General features: G+C 48.9%; 3 protein-coding genes across 8 annotated transcripts; 1 reads left to right on the top strand and 2 right to left on the bottom strand.

The window, feature by feature from the left end:
• Position 1: 1 nt before the first annotated feature.
• hang (hangover) lies at positions 2-15,516 on the bottom strand. 4 transcript variants are annotated; one of them, XM_017174490.3, is made up of 8 exons: positions 14,775-15,516; positions 9,013-9,357; positions 7,644-7,787; positions 5,740-7,528; positions 4,351-5,360; positions 3,574-4,209; positions 1,845-3,288; positions 2-1,758 (listed from the first exon to the last, which is right to left on the bottom strand). In XM_017174490.3, the coding sequence occupies exons 1-8, from the start codon at positions 15,108-15,110 to the stop codon at positions 1,616-1,618; spliced, it is 5,847 nt and encodes a 1,948-aa protein (XP_017029979.1). In that variant the 5' UTR covers positions 15,111-15,516; the 3' UTR covers positions 2-1,615. The 4 variants fall into 4 exon arrangements, with proteins under 4 accessions (XP_017029979.1, XP_017029980.1, XP_017029978.1 ...); XM_017174491.3 differs by having other exon boundaries at positions 5,752-7,528; XM_017174489.3 differs by having other exon boundaries at positions 2-3,288; positions 5,752-7,528.
• Positions 15,517-16,070: 554 nt separating this feature from the next.
• regucalcin lies at positions 16,071-20,010 on the top strand. 3 transcript variants are annotated; one of them, XM_017174509.3, is made up of 3 exons: positions 16,071-16,198; positions 18,958-19,676; positions 19,748-20,010. In XM_017174509.3, exons 2-3 carry the CDS (start codon positions 18,958-18,960, stop codon positions 19,938-19,940), a joined length of 912 nt encoding a protein of 303 aa, XP_017029998.1. In that variant the 5' UTR covers positions 16,071-16,198; the 3' UTR covers positions 19,941-20,010. The 3 variants fall into 3 exon arrangements, with proteins under 3 accessions (XP_017029998.1, XP_017029997.1, XP_017029996.1); XM_017174508.3 differs by lacking the exon at positions 16,071-16,198 and adding an exon at positions 17,844-17,961; XM_017174507.3 differs by lacking the exon at positions 16,071-16,198 and adding an exon at positions 18,722-18,876.
• Position 20,011: 1 nt separating this feature from the next.
• Positions 20,012-20,725, bottom strand: Chrac-16 (chromatin accessibility complex protein 1). The gene has a single exon (XM_017174512.3). It carries the CDS (start codon positions 20,575-20,577, stop codon positions 20,176-20,178), a length of 402 nt encoding a protein of 133 aa, XP_017030001.1. The 5' UTR covers positions 20,578-20,725; the 3' UTR covers positions 20,012-20,175.
• Positions 20,726-20,750: the final 25 nt, after the last annotated feature.

The raw sequence follows: 20,750 nt of genomic DNA, 5'->3' as shown, positions 1-20,750 counted from the left end.
CTTTTCTATTTTTTCGGTTTATATTTCTTTTATTTTCTTTTCGATTCTTCAACGCGTGAGGGACAAAAGTTTGCTTACATATGCACTTCTTGTTTTTATTTTATTTTGTACGTTTTAGACTACAGTTTCAGTTATACATATTAGGGATTTCTTAAGCATAGGTTTTACATATAATGCCGATAGTGTCGATAGTCTAAATGGAAGGAGGCTCTCCCTTAGTGAGTTTCCATCTACGTTGGTATGGTATGAACCTTGGTCTTCCTTGCCATAGAGTAAGGTAAAGAGAAAGCCAGTTGTTATAGAAGACGATGTGTTTCAATAAGAAATGTGGGTCTGGGAGTCGGAATATGAACTCCCCCCAGCACAATTACGAACGAGAGTCATGGAACATGTGGCTGGTGTGCCAGATAAATTGCATATTCTTGTAACTATCGACAGTCTAAATGGAAGGAGGCTCTCCGTAGTGAGCTTCCATCTACGTTGGCATTGATCTTGGTCTTCCTTGCCATACAGTAAGGTAAAGAGAAAGCCAATTGTTATAAAAGACGATGTGTGTGGGGGTCTGGAAGTCGAAATATGAACTCCCCCAGCATAATTACGAACGAGAGTCATGGAACATGTGGCTGGTGTGCCAGGTATACTGCAATTCCTAGTAAAGGTAAAAGATTTCAAAATTTCAGAAGTCTTGAACTAATAATTGGTTGTGGATTTTGCTAATCAATTGTAATGGTTTCCTGTTCTTAACTGTTTCCAAAAGGGGGCATGCTTCGGGGGAAGACCAAGGTTTAAATACAAAAAACAAGAAGAAAAATCAAATCAAATCAAAAAAAAAAAAAAAAAATCAGATGTATACATCTATCGCTTTGGGTTTTTCAAACCTTTGTGTGTGTGTGCTTGCTTGTCACGCGTGTGTGAAAAATACTTTGAAAATCCTGATGGCTTTTACTAAGTCTAACTGAGCTGATTCCCCTTCTTCTTGGCTTTGGTGCGTCTCGTGAAACTTTTATTCAGCTTGAATAATTGATGTGTGTAATGGTAACCTAAACTATAGCTTATATGACTATATATATCTGGTTAATATGTGTGTTTTTTTCGTATATTATAGTTTAAAGATTAAACTTGGCCCTAGTTCTAGCTTGTGTTCACTTTAGTATTCCATTTATCGACCCCAGAAACCAGACTTATCACTGGTTTCTAGTTTCGATCAATAGAACTAGTTTAACATTGAAAAAAAAAATATAGTTCTTAGATAAATATATATATATGATGCATATATATATCGGTGTGTGTGTGTGTGTGTGTGTTAAGTTCTTAAGACTAGAAGCAAGCTAAAAAGTATTGTAGGTAGGACACACGCCACCCACGTGCTATACATATATCGTCGTGGCCGAACTGCTGATGGAATGCGTTTGCTACTCTTGGCTCTGGTTAGGGTTCGGATGATGAGATGATGAGGATGATGGCGGTGTGGCTTTGTACATTTCAAGTGAGGAGTTTTGGGTTTGCGAGTTAAGTCTGAGATGAGTGAATGAATGTGACTCAGATTGTGGCAGCTGCAGCTGCAACAGTCTTGCTGCTCTTATTGTTGTTGTTGGCCAGCAGGGCTGACTTGGAGTCAGGCTTCGTCTTGACTGGTGGTGGTGCCGCCGTTGTGGTTGCTAGTGACGCCGCCTTGCTGCCTGCTGCTGTTGCTGCTGCTGCCACTGTGAGCTTTGGCCCATTGAGAAAATGGCTTTTGATGTGGCTCTGGAGTAGCTCCTGGGAATCGAAACAAAGTTGACATAGATCACAGGTAAAGCTGGGATCATTCAACTGATCGTCAGCCCTCTTCTTACGCCGCTCACCCGTGGAATGTGAATGCGAATGCGAATGCGAATTGGACGTGGTCGTTGACGAGGACTCGCTCTCCGAGGAGGAGGCTGCCGATACCACCTCCTCCTCCATCTCCACCTCCATCTCCATTTCCACATCATCTCCATCCTCATCCAAATCATCGTCATCCACCTCCTCAATGGCATCATCCACATCCGGATCGGGATCGGCATCTGGCTCGGCCTCATCTTCATCGAATTCCTCTTCAATAATGTCATCGATGGGCATAACACCATCATCCACATCCTCATCGTCGTCGGAAGTGGGCATGATAAGTAGCGGCATTTTTGGCTTGCCATTGCCATTCATCAGGGGTTGAGCCACTGCCACCGGTTCCGGTTCCTCCACATCGTCATCCTCATCGTCAACATCCCCTTCATCGTCATCCTCCCCGACATCGTCGTCGTCGCTCTCCACCTCACCATCATCTTCGTCATCCGAGCTATTGACCTCCTCGACCAGGTCATCGTCATCCTGGTTGTGCTGCTGCTGCTGCGGCTGCTGCTGTTGTTGAGTCAACAGCTGACCAGGCTGCACACCCTCCTCGTCTTCACCTTCGCCACCATCGCCCTCGTCATCTTCCGAGTCATCTTCCTCATCGTCCTCATCGTCTCCCGTGCCTGAACTTTCCTCCTCCTCGCCGGAGCTATCCTCCTCGTCCAGGTCATCGCTTTCTTCATCTTTTTTTCCACCTGCCACCACCGCCGTCGTTGCCTTATCTTTGTTGTCCCGAGCCTTGTTCTCCCGATCTTGATCTACTTCCTCATCTGCTGTTAATTCCGCCGCATTTGCAGCTGTCGCTGCCGTTGCCGCCGCCGCCGCCGCTTCGCGTTTAATGGCCGCCTTGGTGGCCACTGGGACAATGACCTCCTCCTTAAGATGATTGTTAATGTGATTCATTAGCTTCTCCTTTCGCGACAGATACTCGCCGCACAGATCGCAGCCCCACTGGAAGGGGCAGAAGGGACGCACCACCTTGGCATCGGCCAGCTTGTGCTCGATCCACAGCTCCTTCGTTTCGAAACTGAGCTGACAGCGACGGCACTGTAGATGATCGTCCACCTGGATGATTGGTGGCTCTGGGAGATTGCTTACCTCGTGCTTGTGCAGCTCGTACATGTGCCGGCGCAGATTGTTGTTGCTGATGAAGGTGGAGGCGCAGTATTCGCATTTAAGCTCACGCTTCCGCTTCATTGACTTGCTGCTGCTGCTCCCGCCGCTGTGGTTCATGTTGTTGTTGTTGCTGCGGCTCTGCTGTTCCTGCTGCTGCTGCTGCTGTTGCTGCTGGTTGGGCATCAGGCCCACTGCATGCAGCTCGCGGAGGTGCAGCATCGAGTTGCTGCTGTTGTTGTTGTTGTTGTTGCTGGTAGTGTGATTGTTGTTGGTCAACTGTGTCGCTTCGCCGTCGATGGGGTTCTGCAAGGATTGCAAGAATCGCAGGAATTCCAGGACGGTGGGGGGAGGGGGGATACGGGGTAAAGAGAGAGGAAGGTAAAAAGAAAAGATAAAACATAGATTAGTTCAAGTTCCATTTGCAATGACGGAGATGTTGATATCTGTTTTTTGCGACTGGTGCGGAGGCATCATCATCATCATCAGCATCATCATTAATTAGTTTAGTTAGATTGTTAGTGGGTGGCGCGACATGGTCGCCCATCGTCCTTCTCCTCCTCCTCGCTGCACAAGCCGAAAAACGCTCACCTGCTTGCTATCACCTCTGAAATGCCACTTGCGATGCACCTTGAGCGCAATCACCTGGGGGAACGTCTTGGCGCACAAATCGCACGCATATTCCCCATTCTCATTCTGCCGCTCAACCTGGAACTGGCCAGCATCCGCCGGCCCATCATCGAACATCGCCGCCAGCGGATTATCCACATACAGCTCCTGTTCGTGCTTTTGGATGTGCTTGCTAAAGTGCTCCTGATCGGTGAACCGGGCCCCGCAAATGGTACAGGCCACTTCCGGTATGCGTATCTTCAGGGCAGCCTGGGCTGAAGCTGCCACTGCTGCAGCAGCAGCCGACGCTGTTGCCCCCCCATTGCTATCGCTTTCCTCCAGCTGCTGCTGCTGCTGGCCATCATCCTCCTCGTCATCATCGTCGCCCGTCTTGTGCCTGAAAACGGCCCTTTGCAGTGCCGCCTGCTGTTGCTGCAATGAATCCTGCTGCTGCAGCTGCTGCTGCTGCTGCTGCTGGTGGGCACCCGTCGAGGTGATGGGCTTGCGGTTGCAGGTGGGCGTGTGATTGTCCAGCATTTGGCGATCGAAGAAGATTTTTCGGCACAGCGAGCACTCGGCCGGGTCGGGCACCTGGGGATGCTTCTTGTACCGGTGCACCTGTGTGGCAAGAGGAAAAGATGGGGGAGGAAGGATTAAGCACATGAAACTGGTTATTCGATTCATTCGATAACATCGATTTTTAGTGAATCAATTTGTTTTTCCTTTATTTTTTCTATATTTAATTCAAGAAACACTCACCCATAGACTCTTGCGTCCGCTATAGACGTTGCCACAATCCTTGCAGGAGTAATCATTCGAGTCGAACTCGTCATGCGAGTTGATGTGAATGGCCAGCTTCTTGTTGGTGTTGAAGTTGGAGGGGCAGTATTTGCACTGATACCAGTACAGCGGTGTGCCCACTCCCAGTCCCGAGGCGTTGGCCGAAAGGGTGGACAGATCGGCTGTTGACTTGCCCTCTTCGTCCATCAAAACATCGTCCTCCATCTTGAAAGAAGCGGAGGCGGACGCCAAGGCTGAGGCTGAGGCTGAAGCAGAGACCGATGCCGATGCCGAGGTCAGCTTGTGGACACTCCGCTTGTGCTGCTGCAGCTCCAGCTCCGAGCTGTATACAATCGAGCAGACCTCGCACTCAAACTGCTTGATAATCATCTCATCCTTGATCGCCCGTCCATGCACCTTGAACAGATGCACCTTCAGACCCTTCTCGTAGGCGAACTCCGCGTTGCATAACTTGCATTTGATGAACTGCACATTCTGCACCTGATGGTCTGTCAGCATGTGGTAGCGATAGGACTTCTTTGAGCTGAAGCGCCGCTGGCAAATACGGCAACGCATTCGCCGGAAGCGACGGTCGGCCGCCTGATCCAAACTTCGCCGGAATACAGCCTGCTCCTGGGGCGTTTGATTTGCCATCGCCGGTGGCACAACATTGCTGCTGGTCATTGGCTGGGCCGATGCCTCTGCCTCTGGACTTGCGTCCGTCGTTGTCGCTGGTGTTGCTGTTATGGTCAGTGATTTGGGTGTCATGCGATTGGCCGCCGCCAGAGCTGCGGTCATCACACTGGCGGCTGTGTAATGGGAGCGCATGTGATTGGAGAGGCCAATGTTGTTGCTGAACACAGCATTGCAGATGGGACACTCCTTCTGCTGCTGGCTGGCCACGCCCGCCAAGCTGCTGTTGTTGCTGCTGTCGTCGAGTCGCATTTTCTTGGCCATGCTGCTACCCGCTGCCTCCTCATCGTCCTCATCTGCAAAATGGTAAAAGGAGAAGGGGTTAGGGTTTAGTGGAACTTGCGGACAAGTAAATCATTGCTCGAAAGGCGTCAAAGCTTCTCACGTATATGATTTTTAAATACACACAAATTACAAGAAAAATGTTAATAATTCAAGGAGTACTATAAAATGAGCAAGTCAAATGTGATGGTGTTACGCATCTGATGGAACTAGGGTAAGATCTTAAATAAGCGGTTAGAAAGGTTAACAAAGATCAACAAGAAATGGCATAGCGACATATCTCGCTAACCCACAAGAAATATTACAAGGAAAATATGACGCACAACAGGCAGATAGAGAGAAAGAGAGAGTGAGTCAGAGAGCGGGGGACGTCTACAAACTAAGCCTAATTACCGAGGGTCCCACCATTTGTTATCGACAGCAGGTCCTTCATCACGTAGTCGTAGCGACCCGTGTACACATTCGGCGTGCTGCCGTCCGCCAGCTTAACGGCATCAGCATTCACAATGTACTCGAAGCCGCCCGAGTGCCGATTCTTGTCCACGCCATGCACATTGATCATGTGCTCCCGCAGGTAGGAGATCCGCGGATAGCCCAGGCCGCAGCGTACGCACTTGTACGTTTCGGGCAGCTTGTTTGGATGCTTCGATTCCATGTGGCGCAGCACGTTGTTGTAGTTATTGTATTGCTGTCCGCAAATGGGACACACCTGTGGCATTCGTGAAAAGTACTGGGACTTGGGTGCTGACGCATCACCACGATTCGATGAACTGGGCGCGGAGGCCGTTGTGGCTGTACCTCCTCCCGCTGGCTTGGGCGTGGATGTTTGCATGGGCGCCACACTGCTGCTGCGCGACTCTTCCGCCGATGAGCCAACGCCAATGCCCAGGGCACCCAGCAGACTCCTTTTGCCCGGCGAATGCTCCATACTGTTGCTCCTCGCTAGGCCGCTGCCCGTTGTGGAGGCATTATCACTACTGGCACCGCCAGCGCCACCGCCCACGCCGCCCAGATGATCCTGGTAGACGTGATCGAGGAATCGCTGGTGCGTCTCCAGCTTGGCATCGCACGTCATGCAGCGCAGTCGGACAATGCAGTCCATGTTGTTGTAGTGCCGGCGCCTGTCCACCGGATCGGCAAAGTCCAGGCCACAGAAGCTGCACTGTATCGAGTTGTTGTCCTTGCGCTGGACATCCGCATGCTTGTCGTAGACATGGGTGCGGAACTCGTGCTTGGTGCGGAATCCCTTAGGGCAGAGCTTGCATTCGTATAGCTTGTTCACCAGCAGCTCCTTGGCGCGCAGCTTCTCTGGACGTTCACCGGGTGTAGCGGCGGTCTCTCCCTTAATGGTCACCGTGGGACTGGCCATTGTGACAGCACCTGCTCCGGCGGCATCTGCCACCGCTACAGCTGTGGCTGTGACTCCATCGTCAGCAGCCTCAGTTGCATCCGCATCCGTGGCAGAGATGGGTAGCACTGGTGTCTTGCCGCGCAGCGTATTTAAAACCCTGTAGAGATTTATGCAGTTGCGCTTCTTCAGATGCGAGATGAACAACGCCTTGGAGTCGTTCATCTTGAGGCAGTTGAAGCATAGATTGCGCGGCAGCAGCGGATACTTCTTGCGCACGTGCGCCATGAAGTTCTTGTACGTGCTGAAGTACTTGCTGCAACAGCGGCAGGTCATCGTCTGGTACTGCTCGAGAAACTCCTCGTTCTGTTCGATGAACTCCACCTTGTCGTGGGTGAGCAGTGGACGGTACTGCTCCGGATTGTCATAGTCATAGCCGCCGCCCTCGCATTTGATGAATGCATTCATCACCACCTGTCGGTATTTCTGTGGAGTGATATTACCACCGGCAGCGCCCACAGCACGATTCGCCTCTGCGGTGGCCGCTGCAGCTGCCGCCCGTTGAATTTCCAATGCGGCGGCCAAGGCTGGCGTTGGCTTTGTAACTGACGTATTGTGGAGCGAGTCCGTGGATAGCTGGAAGAGGTTCGGGTGCAGATTCCGTTCATGTCGACGGGCATTCGCTCGGGTGGAGAACTGTAGGCTGCAGGCACGACAGCTGGCCACCTTGGAATCCCCGGCGGCGGCCACATTGGCCACAGCATTCGGTGGCAGTCCGGCGGCCAAAGAATGGGCATTAACGCCATGCTGGGCCGTATAGTCGTATTCCGAGGCCTGCGTATAACGGAGAAATAATGGATTTCAGAATATAATTTATATATTTTTATTTACAAAAGTAATCTAACGAAAGGTTGATTTTCCATAATTGAAAGTCATCCTAGACACTAACCATTAACGGCATATCGCCCTCGTGCTCGGAACGCTCTAGGAACATTGTGGGATCGACCATGTCGTCGGACTCGTCTATCATCTTCATCTGGTAGTCATCGTCCGTGTCAATTGGCTCATCTTTGATGGGCAACGCTGGCAGCGGCTGCAAGAGGTAAAAGCAAAGGACATTGCGCACAGGCCAAGATTAGTTGGGAATCTACATATACATATATATATAGAATATATATAAATCAAGAGCAAACAAACAAAAATGGACGCTAACGAACGTCCATTGATACCCGTTAGCCAGAGCTATGCATGTTCATACCAAAGCAAGCTAGGGGAAGGACCAGAAATCCACACAGACACACACTATTACATATCGGATAATTTTGATTTCGGGATAACAGGTACTGAAGATCAGGACGCTGGGGGTGAAGGGGAAGGAGAAGGAGGAGAAGGCTCACGCTTCGAATGCACGATACAATTACATTATAGGAGTAGCGTCTGAAAAAGCGCAGCTGCTGGGCGGCGCTCTGCAGCGTCACCGGCATGAGCAGCGGAGCCGTGGACACGGATGCTGTTGCAGATGCAGAGCCAGTGCCAGAAGTGGCAGTGGCTGACGCGATGCCCGTAGGATTGGACGTGGACGTTGCCGTAGCTGTGGCTGTGGCCGTGGCCAGGGGCAACAGACCAGTCTGTTGGACGTGACCGCTACTGCAGCTTTGACTGAAATCAAGTGGCAGCGACAATGACAGGCTCTCCATTCCACCACCCACACCAGCAATTCCGGTTAGACCGGAGAATCCCGAAAGCAGCGGCTGTTCAGCAGCAGGAACGCCAGCAGGTGCAGGGGCAGACGCAGAAGCGGAAGCAGCAATCGATCCCGGAGCAACTGATGGCAGCGGTGGCAGTGGTGGCACTGCTATATCCAATGGCAAGTACAGTTTGGGTTTGTATTTGCGCAACGATGGAGCCGGATTCAGTACCGGCACCGTTGTTGGCCTCTGAGGACGAAACTGACGGTGGCGTCGGTGTTGCTGCTGCTGTTGCTGATGATGGTGTTGCTTGCTCCGCTGCTGTTGCTGCTGCTGACTATGTTGCTGCTGCTGCTGCTGCTGGTGATGATGATGGTGATGGTATCTGCGATACTGATGCGACTGCTGGCGCTGATGCTGCTGCTCCCGCTGTTGGGATACAGAAGTGGTGGTGGTGATAGTGGAAGAGGAGCTCGCCGTCGATGCTGGCACCTGCAGGAGAAGGGTCTGCAACGTTTGCTGCGCGTTGTTGCCGATCGCCGTCGACGTCAATCTGGCCGCCGGTGGCTGCAGCTGCTGCTGTAACTGCTGCAATTGATGCTGCGGCAGCTGTTGCGGTTTAGGACTCACATAGACTGTTAGGGATTTGCGTTTCTTCAGCGATGGTATGCCATCCAATATGTTGGCGGCCGTGGTGGCGGGTGCCATCGCCTTCTCTGCGTCAAGCTCATTCTCCGATTGCGGTTGATGCGCCGCCTGCGAATGCTGTTGATGCTGATGATCGGAGGAGGCTCCACCGTTTTCGGCACTGTTCAGGTCCAGATAGTTAAAGAGCTTGCTTTTGTTGCTGGTCTCCAGCCACTGGCGCTGCTTTGTCTGTGAGCTGTGACATCGGTTCTTGAAGCTCTGCCACGAGTTAAGGTAGCTGATGCAGGCGTGGCATATATGCAGCGACAGTCGATCCTGGGCGGTGATCTGGAATTAGAGGGGAAACACACAAATTAAATTCGTGTATATATATTTCTCTGGTAAGTAATCATTTAATGGGAAATTATTGAAACAAGTCAGAGTATTCGCAATTTAATGTTTAGCCCGGATTTCACCCACTCTTTCGATTTTTGGCGATACATTTCATGGAGGGAGTTGGCGTAGCCTGTGTATGTGTATGTCCAGCGATGCGGAGAATGCAGGTAGTCCCGCAAACTGCACTCCCAGCTACCCTATTAGTGTCAATGACCTGCTTATAATTATATGCAAAACTGCTGCAGCATCCCACACCGCCCACTGGCACCCAATCCTCCCTTCCACCTTGCCCCCTCCCCGCTCCATAAAACAGAAGACTGCGCAAATCATATGAAATGTCCTGCTGCCTGATAACAGGAGTGTGTGCGCATGTTTGTTTGTGTACGACGACGACTGTGTGTATCGCTTGAATTGCCAGCCTATGTAAGCGGACCCTTCTTATGTATTCCTGAATTTCTGGTACATAGGCCGACTTTGCCGGGTTATGTTCAGTGGAGGCTGAGGTGGAAGTTGAGGTTCAAGCACAAAACATCTTGGCCGCCGGTTGGGCACTTAAATCACTTAAATTGCAATTATCAAAGATAGCAGCAGCGGCAAAGCGAAGCATCTCATCTATCGTAATCGCTTATCGAAGGAGCAGGAGCAATTGTGCATTGGCAGTGATGCCAAGTTACATCTAGATTTTGCACTGGCGGTAGTTTATAGCTTAAAAGCGATCTAATTGGGATTTTGGATGGAGCGTTAATCACATCGTTTACTTTTAAAATCGCTGTTAACTATATAATTTTCCAATTGTACTTAAAGTACTAAACTTTCCTAAAGTAATTTTGGGTACATATATTACTAGTACTATTAAATGAAAATTAAATAATAATATAACAATATATTATACTAACATTTAGTGATCAAATTTTTAATTACTAAGTGTTAATAAAATATAAATTTACGATCTTTTAAAGATAAAAACTGCTAGCTAGTTCTGGTTATAAAACAGCCAAGTACTCATACCTGCAGAGCTTTGTCGCTTTGCTGAATATCGATAGCAACGTGAGAATTAGCAATCGAAGCAGGCGAATGAAAATGATCAAAACAAACGGTGAAAATGTTTTGTTTATGCACTCCGTCTTTTTGACTTGTCTTGACGTTTTGTTAAGTTATGCATGCATGTGGGAGAGTGTGTGGTGTTTAATTTAATAATCAAATAGTTGTTGCTCTTGGTTTGGATTGTTGTGCTTTTGTAATTGAAACTCCGGGCATTGAAGTCCGCCGCCGGCTCCTTTAAGCACACGCATTATATACATAATTGTATATATGTATAATTGTATGTGGGTAGATGTACATATATCCCCGCCTACGGGTTACGGAGCTTATGTACTCTGACATCCTTATATGCCGGATAACTCGGCTCGCCCCCAAGCTCAATCCTTTTGGGCCAACTCACACTCCCACTGGAGGATTTTGGCTTTCAGGACACCGCTCCACTCCGTTCCGATACCGATAATATGTTGTTCATTCACCTCGCCCACACCTTGCTTCCTTTATGGCCGCCATGTTTCCTTATTCGGTTCTGCAACTGGATACAAGCACGTCGGAGGATGGAGTTTGGAGGAGATGGGGCAAAACGAGGAGGGTCGGGAAGAGCAAGGATTTCTCACTTTAAGCGGCCAGAACTTTAAGGTCCTCCTCCTTCAGTTTGGGTTTTCATATCCTCATTACAGGATACCACGCAACAATTGCCCATCGGAAGACGAGATTTTAGAAAGTCGCAAAAGGGCCAGATATTATGTTATATAAATATATCAATATGTATGTATATATACATATGTATATAGAGGGGAAGAAGGAGGAAAGAGAAAGAAAGAGGAGACAGCAGCTGCACCATGCTGCAGTCCACCAGCTGCCGCCGCTGCTACCATCATTTCTGCTGGCCACCAGGTGCAATAATCACCAGCCTGGACCAGACCCATTCCCATTCCCATCGCGTTCCTCCGCCTCCCCGCTTCCTCTGCTCCTTCGTGGAACGAGTTTTCTCGCTCTGCTCTTTTCCTTTTGTGTCCTTATTCGTACGAAGCCCATGCTGTGTAAGCGTCCGGCTGTGTGTTAGTGTGCGAGAGAGAGCATGAGCATCCTGTCCTGGACATTCCACGCACAAAGTGAAGACGTAGAAATAACCGAAAAGTAACCCTCATATTTGGTAGAGCGGAGCAGATCTTGAGGATGATGATGAACAAGCTATTGAATTTCGTTGAAAGTAAACAACGCAAAAACAAAATATGTACGTATATACATACATAAGTATATCGCAAGTGCAACAGGGTCCACCCTACAACTTCTCCAACAGCTGTTATCGTAGCGCTGATCGCGGTTATCGATTAGATGTAGGGGGAATGGGGGGAAATTCAAAAACGAATCAACTATTTTTCAATTATGATTATTCTTAGAAAACATGAGGATTTCATGCGCTCAACCTTGCCCAACAGTTTGCTAATCATATCCTTGTTGATTGGCAAACGAATCTCCGATTTATATTTCAGGAAACCGAGGAACATGACGTACACATCCATACCATAAAATGTGTATCCTCCAAGTTGTGAAATCCGTTTCTATTCCAGCATCATCCAGCCGCCATCTTGGATGAGCAATGGAAGTGCTATGGATGCTTCTGTTGTTGCCGCTTCTCCCATTCATCGTTACCCGCCTCCCGTTGCCCTCTTCCCTCGGCTTCTTTCTTTTATCAGCTTGTCATCTCATCACGTCGCGTGGCTTGGCGTCTCTTTTTGGCCAGAGCCAAGGGAGAAAGTTTTCCATCTGGGGACCCGAGACCGAGACCGAGCCCGACCCAAGAGTGCCACAAAATGGAGACGCAAGACTGGAGGCGGTGGATGAAATTCGATGCGGGTCGCAGGAGGAGCCCAGTCGTGGCCATGGCCAAGCGAAAAAGAAGATGATGTACAAGGAGATGACGAAGAAGCCAAAGCTAAAGTAGAAATATCGACATCCCAACAGACCAGGCCAGGTAATCTGGTGCCCAAGGTGAAACCACTCGAATTTTGTGCCCGGCCAGGGTCTCCGTCCCATTCCCGCAGTCCGCCTTCCGTTCCCGCTGGCCTCTGTCCTCTTCCCGCTTGCCATGCCCAGGCCCTGGCCCATTCCCATTCCCGTTTCCCGGTCTCTTTTGCCTGCCTGTCGTCTTTGTCTTGCCTGCCTGCTCCCGTGCTTGTATGGGTGTGTGTGTGAGTCGGTCTGCCTGAGCTGTGTGTGTATGTGCTACCCAAGCGTTGCCTCTGCCTGTGCCCGTACCCAAGTGGCTCTGTGTGTATGCGTGTGCGAGCATGTGGTCCGCCTCCAGATAACGAGAACGGAGGAAGAGGCAAAGCAAGAGAAGCAGCAGAGGCCCCAGAAGCCATCGCCATCGCCATCGCCATAGCCATCGCCTCGCAGAAGCAGTCGAGCTAGCGATGACGCCAACCAGAGCCAGCGCCAGTGCCTCTCGGTCGTTGTCGTCGTCGTCGCCACCGCCGCCGTCGTGTATACATACGCTGTTGTGCCCAGTATATGTGTGCGCCGGCTGTGTGTGCGTGCAAAGCAATTGCCATGAAATCGAGCCCAGGGAAAGAACAGAGCACTGAGCACCGAGAACCGAGCACCAGTAGACCCAGCGAGCCAGCAGACCGGCAGACCAGACGACCATCGGGGGCAACAGAGCACACGCAGAAGCAGCGTGCTGTGAGCTGGCGACTATGGCGACTGGCAACTGGCGGATATGGGCCCTGGGCAACGGGCACTGGTCAATGGGATATGCAATGTGGGATGTTGGATGCCGGGGGCTCAAAGACCAGCGTGAAAAAAAAAAAAAAAAACCAAAACGAAAACACAAAGCTAGCCCAGAGCAGCAGGCGTCCATTTTGTGTACAGCCCTTGAAAGAATCAATAAACGAAGCTAGCGAAGCCGCATGAGGAAGAGTCCATGTCCTCCTGCTGTTCCCGCACCCGCTCCCGCTCCTGCTCCCTTTCCTGCTTCTGCTCCTGCTGCAGCACCATTTGCTCCGAAGGACGCGCGCGCGCAAAGAGAGCGAGAGAGAGAGAGGAGAGCTGAGCTGGGCCACTGAGCAAGCTGATATGAATCGGAGCGGAGGCAAGTCCAGAAACCGAAACCTAAACCCAGAGGCAGCTGCTGGTGCTGCCCTCCAAGCGAAATTCCATGGAAAGGCACAGCGGCCAAATTATATGTAATTGCCTGGGTTGCGGGTCGTCATCGTCGTCGCCGACGTGGTCTGGTTTTGGGTTTCGGGCTTTGGGTTTTCTGGCCTGGAATCTCTGCCAGTGGCTGTGCCTGTGCCTGTGCCTGTCCAGGCACCCAAACGCACATACACATACACGGCCGTATATATCGCACAGCTTGCACACATACACAAGCGGCCGACAACGACAACGGCGGCGCGCTCATCGTACTTTACGCTTTGTGCTGGCCATTCGTCTCTCGTCCGTCTGCTGTCTCTCTTGTTCCACTCCAATCCGCTTGGACGAGGAGCAACGGAGAAGGAGGAGCATATTTTTGGAAAGGAAGCAGGATCAGTTCTAACCTCAAAATGGGACTGGAATAGCAAGGGGAGGAGGAGGAGGAGCGGAGAATGGAGAACGGAGGAGATGCAGAACGGAGAACGGAGTTCAAGTTTGATTATGAGCCCAACAAAAGCAAAGATTGTGGTCGTGATTGGATTACACCCATACCAATGCTGCCCCTCTGCCACTGCCTCTGGCTCCGCGATTCCCTCTCACTCTCTGCATCGTGACTTGGCAGTGGAAACTGGGAACCAAACCCAAAAACGGACCATGCGGCGAGCCACTCGCATACAGAGACGTGCACGAAGCGAACGAAGCTGAGAGCCATAGAAGCAGCGGAGGTGGAGGAGAAGCAGAAGGAGGATGAAGAGGAGGCGGGGCGGGCTGGTTTTTTCGCTTTCGGTGGCCATCATCACCGACAATCGTCGTTGTCGGCGTCGTCGCTTGCACAATCTGGCCTGGCTGGCTGGCTGGTTAGCTGGCTGCCTTGTGGTGGCTTCATCCGTAACCTCACTTTTCGCGTCCAGCAGTGAGATTCCAAGCGACAAACCGACAACCACAAGCAGTGCCGTCGTCGGGTGTGGCCACTGCCTCATCCTCCTCCTCCATTCCACCTCAACCGCTGGCTTCTGTCCGGCTGGCTGGGCTGGCGTGGCCTCTCCTGGTGTGTATATCTGTTGGGGTTGGACACCAACCAACCGCACCACACCACGCCAACATCACACCAGAGAGCCGCCGCCACCGCCGAGAGAGCGGATGACGACAGCCAGATTACGTGTGTGCTCCGGTTTGCTCAACTCACTCACCTTGATGCTGACGCAGTTGTGGATCTTGGTGGACAGCGGCTCCTTGTCCGCTGCATAGCTGTTGATGATCGAGATGCACTCGGTGGCTGGAGCGATGCACAGGCGACAGCAGTTTTGTCGCGCCGCCCGCTCGCTCTTCGTCGCCAGCGGCGTCGTCGCCGCCGTCATCGTCGTGGTTGCTGTTGCTGTCGCCGAAGCTTCCGGCTGGGATGTGGATGTAGTTGTGCTGGGGGCAGCTGCTCCCGGTGTTCCAGCCCCAGGCACCGTCACTGCACTAACTCCTGCCAGCAGCGCTGTGGTCGCCGTCTCCGACGCCGTTGCCGCAGCGTCGCACATTTTGCCGCAGTTGTATTTGTATTTTGCACGTTTTCACTTTTGTTTCGGTCTGCGTCCGTTCGCAATCGACTTTACGTCGCCGTCGCCATTGCCGTTGCCGTCGACGCCACCGCCGTCGCCTCCTTACCCAGTTCCGCACATCGGAACACGCGTTCCGTTTCACTCGCTCCTGGAACGATCCTGGGCCGAGCGAGAGTCAACGGTCCCGTTGTTTTCAGTTCGGTTTCGATTTCGTTTTGTTTTGCAGCGGGCAGAACGAGAGGCGCACAGGAAAAAAAAGCGATGCGGAGCGACGCGTTGTTCGTTATTCGGCGAATTTTGAAAGAATAGAAGGCCAAAAGAGAATCGCAATGGGAGTGTGACCGGGCTCGACTACGGCTGGCAAAACATCGGAGCACTATCGATACTATCGACGTTTGACTTTTTTTTTCTAATTTGGTGATTGGCACTCGGGTGTACTCGGGCAAAGGGTACTTTACTTTACTTCTGTACGTCCAATTTTGTGTGTCCAATTCGGACGAAGAAGGCAGCCTCCAAAAAGTAGGAAAATCGGGATACTGGAGCTTTTTAACATTAAAATAATTAAAGATTACAGGCTATTTGTTATCATAAAATAATGAAATAAACTATTAAAAAGATTTTATAGATATATTTTAAAAACAATCGATACTATCGATGTGTCGTCCGTAAAAACATCGAAAAATCATTAGGGAAAAAAGTAAATAAACCAAATCACGATTTCATATTTTCATATTTTTAAAAACCATAGTAAAATAAAAAACAAATATTAATATATATTTTTCTTAAATATTTTCAAAATATGCTTGTAATAAGTTAAGCTGACAACACTGTTTCAGGCTAAAAAGCTAAAATAACGCTAATTTTACTAGGAAAATAGCTAGAATTTACGCCGCCCCATGCTTTTGAAAACCGCCGGATCCAGCGGGAAAATAGCTAACTTGGCAACGCTGGCCCCCACAGAGAATTATTTTTGTTTATTTTTTCTCTTTTTTGTTCGCTGTTTTGCTTAATTACGTATTTCTCTTAATTCAACTTCACTTAATTGCTCTGCCAGCTGGTTACTAATCGTAAGTAAGAAACCGCAAGAGTCGACGCCGCATCTTTGGCCAATTTGCGCAATTGGCTTGGCCTTGACATAGAACGGGGGCAATAACACAATTGATAAACGCCGTTAAAAGGTAAACAAAAAACCGGTCCAACAACAACTAACCGTTTTTGCCTTCCCTATCCCACGAATATTCGCGATTTTGAAAACTTGCCCGCGAATTCGGCTGACGTTGGGTGGGGATTCCGTTTATTTGTAATTTATATTTAATTTAATTAATTAGCAATTTTAGTTTTATTTGCAATGCTATTTTCATCGATTTATAATAGATAATTTTTTTTTAAATTTTCTTTTAATTTGAATTTAACAAATATCATATAGAATCCACACAGCTATTTTCGTGGCCCTCCTAAAAAAAATAATAAAAATAAAATATCCTATTGCACACCTTATTTCCCATAAATTGAACTATTTTTAAAATTTTATGGAAAATATATCTATTCAAGTTTCGATGGCAGGAGTTTCACACATCGAATTTGGATTGTAAAAGGCTGGATCACGGGATTAACCTTATCAAGCGACAGGCGAACTAACAAATATGACCATAAATCTTGCGGCAATTAATTAAAGAGCAATTTAAATTTAAAGCCGAGATGGAAATAGAAAAGACCAGTCAGGGGCCAACCGGGTGACATCTGTCTTCTGTCTGCCGATAAGGGGTCTCTAAGAATCGGACTCAGTCATGGTCCGATCGCATCCCATCCCCTTTCCCCTGCCTATAGCCATGAATAAAGCTTGGAGGTCAAGTGAAAAGTTGATACCATGCCAGAGGCATCCTTTTATATCCCAAGCTGAGCCATTTATCGCCAACCGCGCTGCACTTTATCATTCGTCCAGCGGAAGCATAGAATTTCTCTAAAAAAAAAAAGCAAATAAACAATTAAATATTATAAAATAAACAGAAGTTAAAAAAGCCTTTTATCGGCCTGTTTTGCCCACACAAATCTCCGCTTGAAGCGCCACAACAGCATCAGTGCAACCTATTGCATACATATTGAAAACAATAAACTTAATATTATTATTTAACCTTCTAAATCTTGGAATAATTTGTAGAATTTTATAAATATTATTACTTTATGTCTACTAATTTCGAATACCAATCAATGTCTACATAAATATCTAAAATTTATTAAGCTGGGTTTGTAAAGTAAAAAATTATTTAGCTTTAGGATATTTAGTGCCAAAAAGAGTTTCAAAAACATCGATTTTGGCATACAAAAAAATCGATTTTCTTCGATTAACTATCCTAAAACCTCGATTGCATTTTTAAAACCATGCCATACATTTTGCAATGAAAATAAGATACCCCAATTAAATTTCAAACTAACCCTTAATTATCCCCAAATTTCAAATACTAGCTAATACAATTTGACCTTTTAACCCCCGTTTAAATTGTGGAGTCCCGGACAAGTGGCAATTGTTGTCGACGGGTTAATTTGCCTGTTGCCTGGCCTGCCCGCCCCGCCGGCTTCTGTGTTATCATGCCGGGTTATCCAGCCCTCCAATTGGCCGCTTATCAGGCCAGAAACGGAGACCTCGGGCCGGGCAGGGTGTAACGGGGGGATTAGGTCTGTGCAAGATTGTTTGTCACGCCGGTACCGGCTGGGGTATATAAAGATTTCTGGCCGATCGGTGGAACTTCAGTTTGAACGCGTTACCCGCCGAGGCCAGTGTCCAAGGATTCACTTTCTCCTTTATCCACGGTAAACGAATACTTCTTCCAAGGTATGTCCTGGTTTAAGGGTCCTCTGGGATCTGGGAATCGTGTATCCTTATTTTTTTTTGAGTGCCCAAGTGAACTTGAAATAAATTCCCAAGTGTTTAAGTTGAAAGATTGAAAATAAATTTAAAAACTATATATTTTGAGCTCGCTTCTTGTTTTCGAAGGGATTTTTAAAATATTCTGAAATTATATATATTTTTATAAAAAATTTTAATTATTTAAATTATTTTTAAATTTTTTTTATTATTATTTAAAATTTTTATAAAAAATTTTAATTATTAAAGAAAATCGAAATATTTTAATGAAAATAACTCATAATTTTGATAAGAAAATACACTTGAGATGACACTGTGCCATTTACATGTGGCCTACTCCTGGCTACTTAACAGTTGCCTCTTCAAACTTGACCAATTCAATAACACAGAGCTTCGGACATCAAAAGTCAATTAAAATGTGTGCGGCGGCAGCAGCGACAACAAAAACAAAATACTAATTAACAGGCGCGCAATCAAAGTTAAAAGTTAATCGCGACGACATCTCTCTGAGGCTGAAGCTCTGCCCTGTCTTGTTGTTTTTGCTTTTGCTGTTGCTGCTGCTGAGTAAGTGAAGGGCATGACGTCACAAAAGCGCAGCTGCAGCGGCGGCAACAAATTAAATCAACAAAAAATAAATACATGGAAATGGAAATCTGTTCCGCCTGCCTGCTGAGATGCTGAGATTGTCTCTCCATTAATGTCAGGCCCCTTCGGTTTCGGAGGTAAAGGCACACATAATAAAAGCCTCTCCCGCCGACGGCTTAAGCTTCAGTTCGGAGTCAGAATCCCAAGAAGTCAGAGGCAACCGCACGCAGAATGTACCCGTTTCAGTCTTCCAGTTTCCAGATTATCGTGGCTTTGGCGTGTTTCTTGGGACTAACGGTAGTGGAGAATTGGAATAAGAATTAGAATTACAAACCAGGTTAGGACCTTATATTAAAGCAACTTTCACTTCTCTTGCAGATGTCCTACAAGATTGAGCCTCTGCCCGATTCCTACGCCGGCCTGGGCGAGGGTCCTCACTGGGATGTGGCCCGCCAGAGCCTTTACTTTGTGGACTTGGAGGCCGGCAGCCTAATGCGCTACGATTTTAAGCAGAACAAGACCTACAAGACGAAAATCGAGGGCGAGACCCTGGCCGGATTCGTTCTGCCCGTGGAGGGACGTCCCCAGGAGTTCGCTGTGGGTTGCGGCCGTCGTGTGGTGATTGTCAACTGGGACGGAGTCTCGCCCACTGCCAAGGTGGTGCGCACACTGTTCGAGGTCCAGCCGCTGATGGACAAGAACCGCCTGAACGACGCCAAGGCCGACCCTCGTGGTCGCTTCTTCGGCGGCACCATGCGCTACATTGGCGATGAGTTCGAGTTCCGTCACGGCGAGCTGTACCGCTGGGAGGCCGGCGGCCAGACCTCGGTGATCAAGGGTGACGTGGGCATCTCAAACGGTTTGGCCTGGGACGAGAAGGCCAAGAAGTTTTACTATATCGATACCACCGACTACGAGGTCAAGTCCTACGACTACGACTTCGAGACCGGTGTGGCCACCAATCCCAAGGTGATCTTCAACCTGCGCAAGACCAGTCCCAAGGACCATCTGCTGCCCGACGGTCTGACCATCGACACCGAGGGCAATCTGTATGTGGCTACCTTCAATGGTGCCACCATCTTCAAGGTGAACCCGAGGTGGGTTTAGATTTACCATAATTATCAATCAAGCACGTTTCTAATGATCCATCTCTTTTGGCATCCTGTAGCACTGGCAAGGTCCTGCTGGAAATCAAGTTCCCCACCAAACAGATCACTTCGGCGGCCTTCGGAGGTCCCAACTTGGACATTCTGTATGTGACCACCGCCGCCAAGTTCGATCAGCCGGCGCCTGCTGGCACCACCTACAAGGTGACCGGCCTGAATGCCACCGGTTACCCCGGCGTCAATCTGAGGGTCTGAAGCAGGAGCAGGAGCTGGAATCTCTGTCCCCATTCGAATCCAAGTGCAATTAAACGTTTTTAAAGTACAACTCGATTTGAACAATATTTATTTTATCCAGATCCAGGAAACGGGCGGTGTGATCTGGTGTTTTTTTGAGATGCAACATGTTTTTTTTGGCATTCCACTCGGGACGTGGACGCAACTTACCATCTAGACTTAATTATGATAGTGGTGGAATCAGTGCGGTGGGCCATCACTCCTCCGACTCGGATCCCGAGCCAGAGTCATCGTCGTCATCGTCATCATCATCGTCGTCGCCGTCGCGGCTGCGGTTCAGGCGTAGCATCTCCTTGAACTGGTAGACGCGTATCTTTTCGGGCACGATTTGAAGCAGGAACTCCAGGTTCTTTTCCTTGTTCACCAGCTGTGACAGCTGCTCGTACTTGAGGGTGTCGCCTCCACCATGCTTGGCATGCGCCTCGCGCGCCAAATGCTGCACAAACATCTCCGTGCACTTGGTCATCAGGAAGAGGACTTCGTTGGTGATCAGGCCGGTGTCCATTGAGCTCTTCATGATGGTGCGCACGCGGCTGGGGGGCAGAAGGGTGTTGGCGTTGGGTTGACGTTCCTCGAGCTGCGCCTTATTGCCGGACATGGTTTTTGTGATTAATAAACAAAATTAACCGCGAATTCGAGCAACTAGCTGGAGTTTTAGAGTGACCGCAGTCAAATACGTTGGGAATCTTACTTCTCTGGCAGGGTCACACTGTGTTAAGATATCAACGTTGTTGGAAAAAAAACTTGAATTAGAATGTTTTACTCTTTCCA

The sequence above is a fragment of the Drosophila kikkawai genome, chromosome X (assembly GCF_030179895.1).
Source record: "Drosophila kikkawai strain 14028-0561.14 chromosome X, DkikHiC1v2, whole genome shotgun sequence".
NCBI classification, from domain to species: Eukaryota; Metazoa; Arthropoda; class Insecta; order Diptera; family Drosophilidae; genus Drosophila; species Drosophila kikkawai.
The sequence above is the reverse complement of the archived record's forward strand: the minus strand, read 5'-3'. Positions and strand labels throughout refer to the sequence as shown.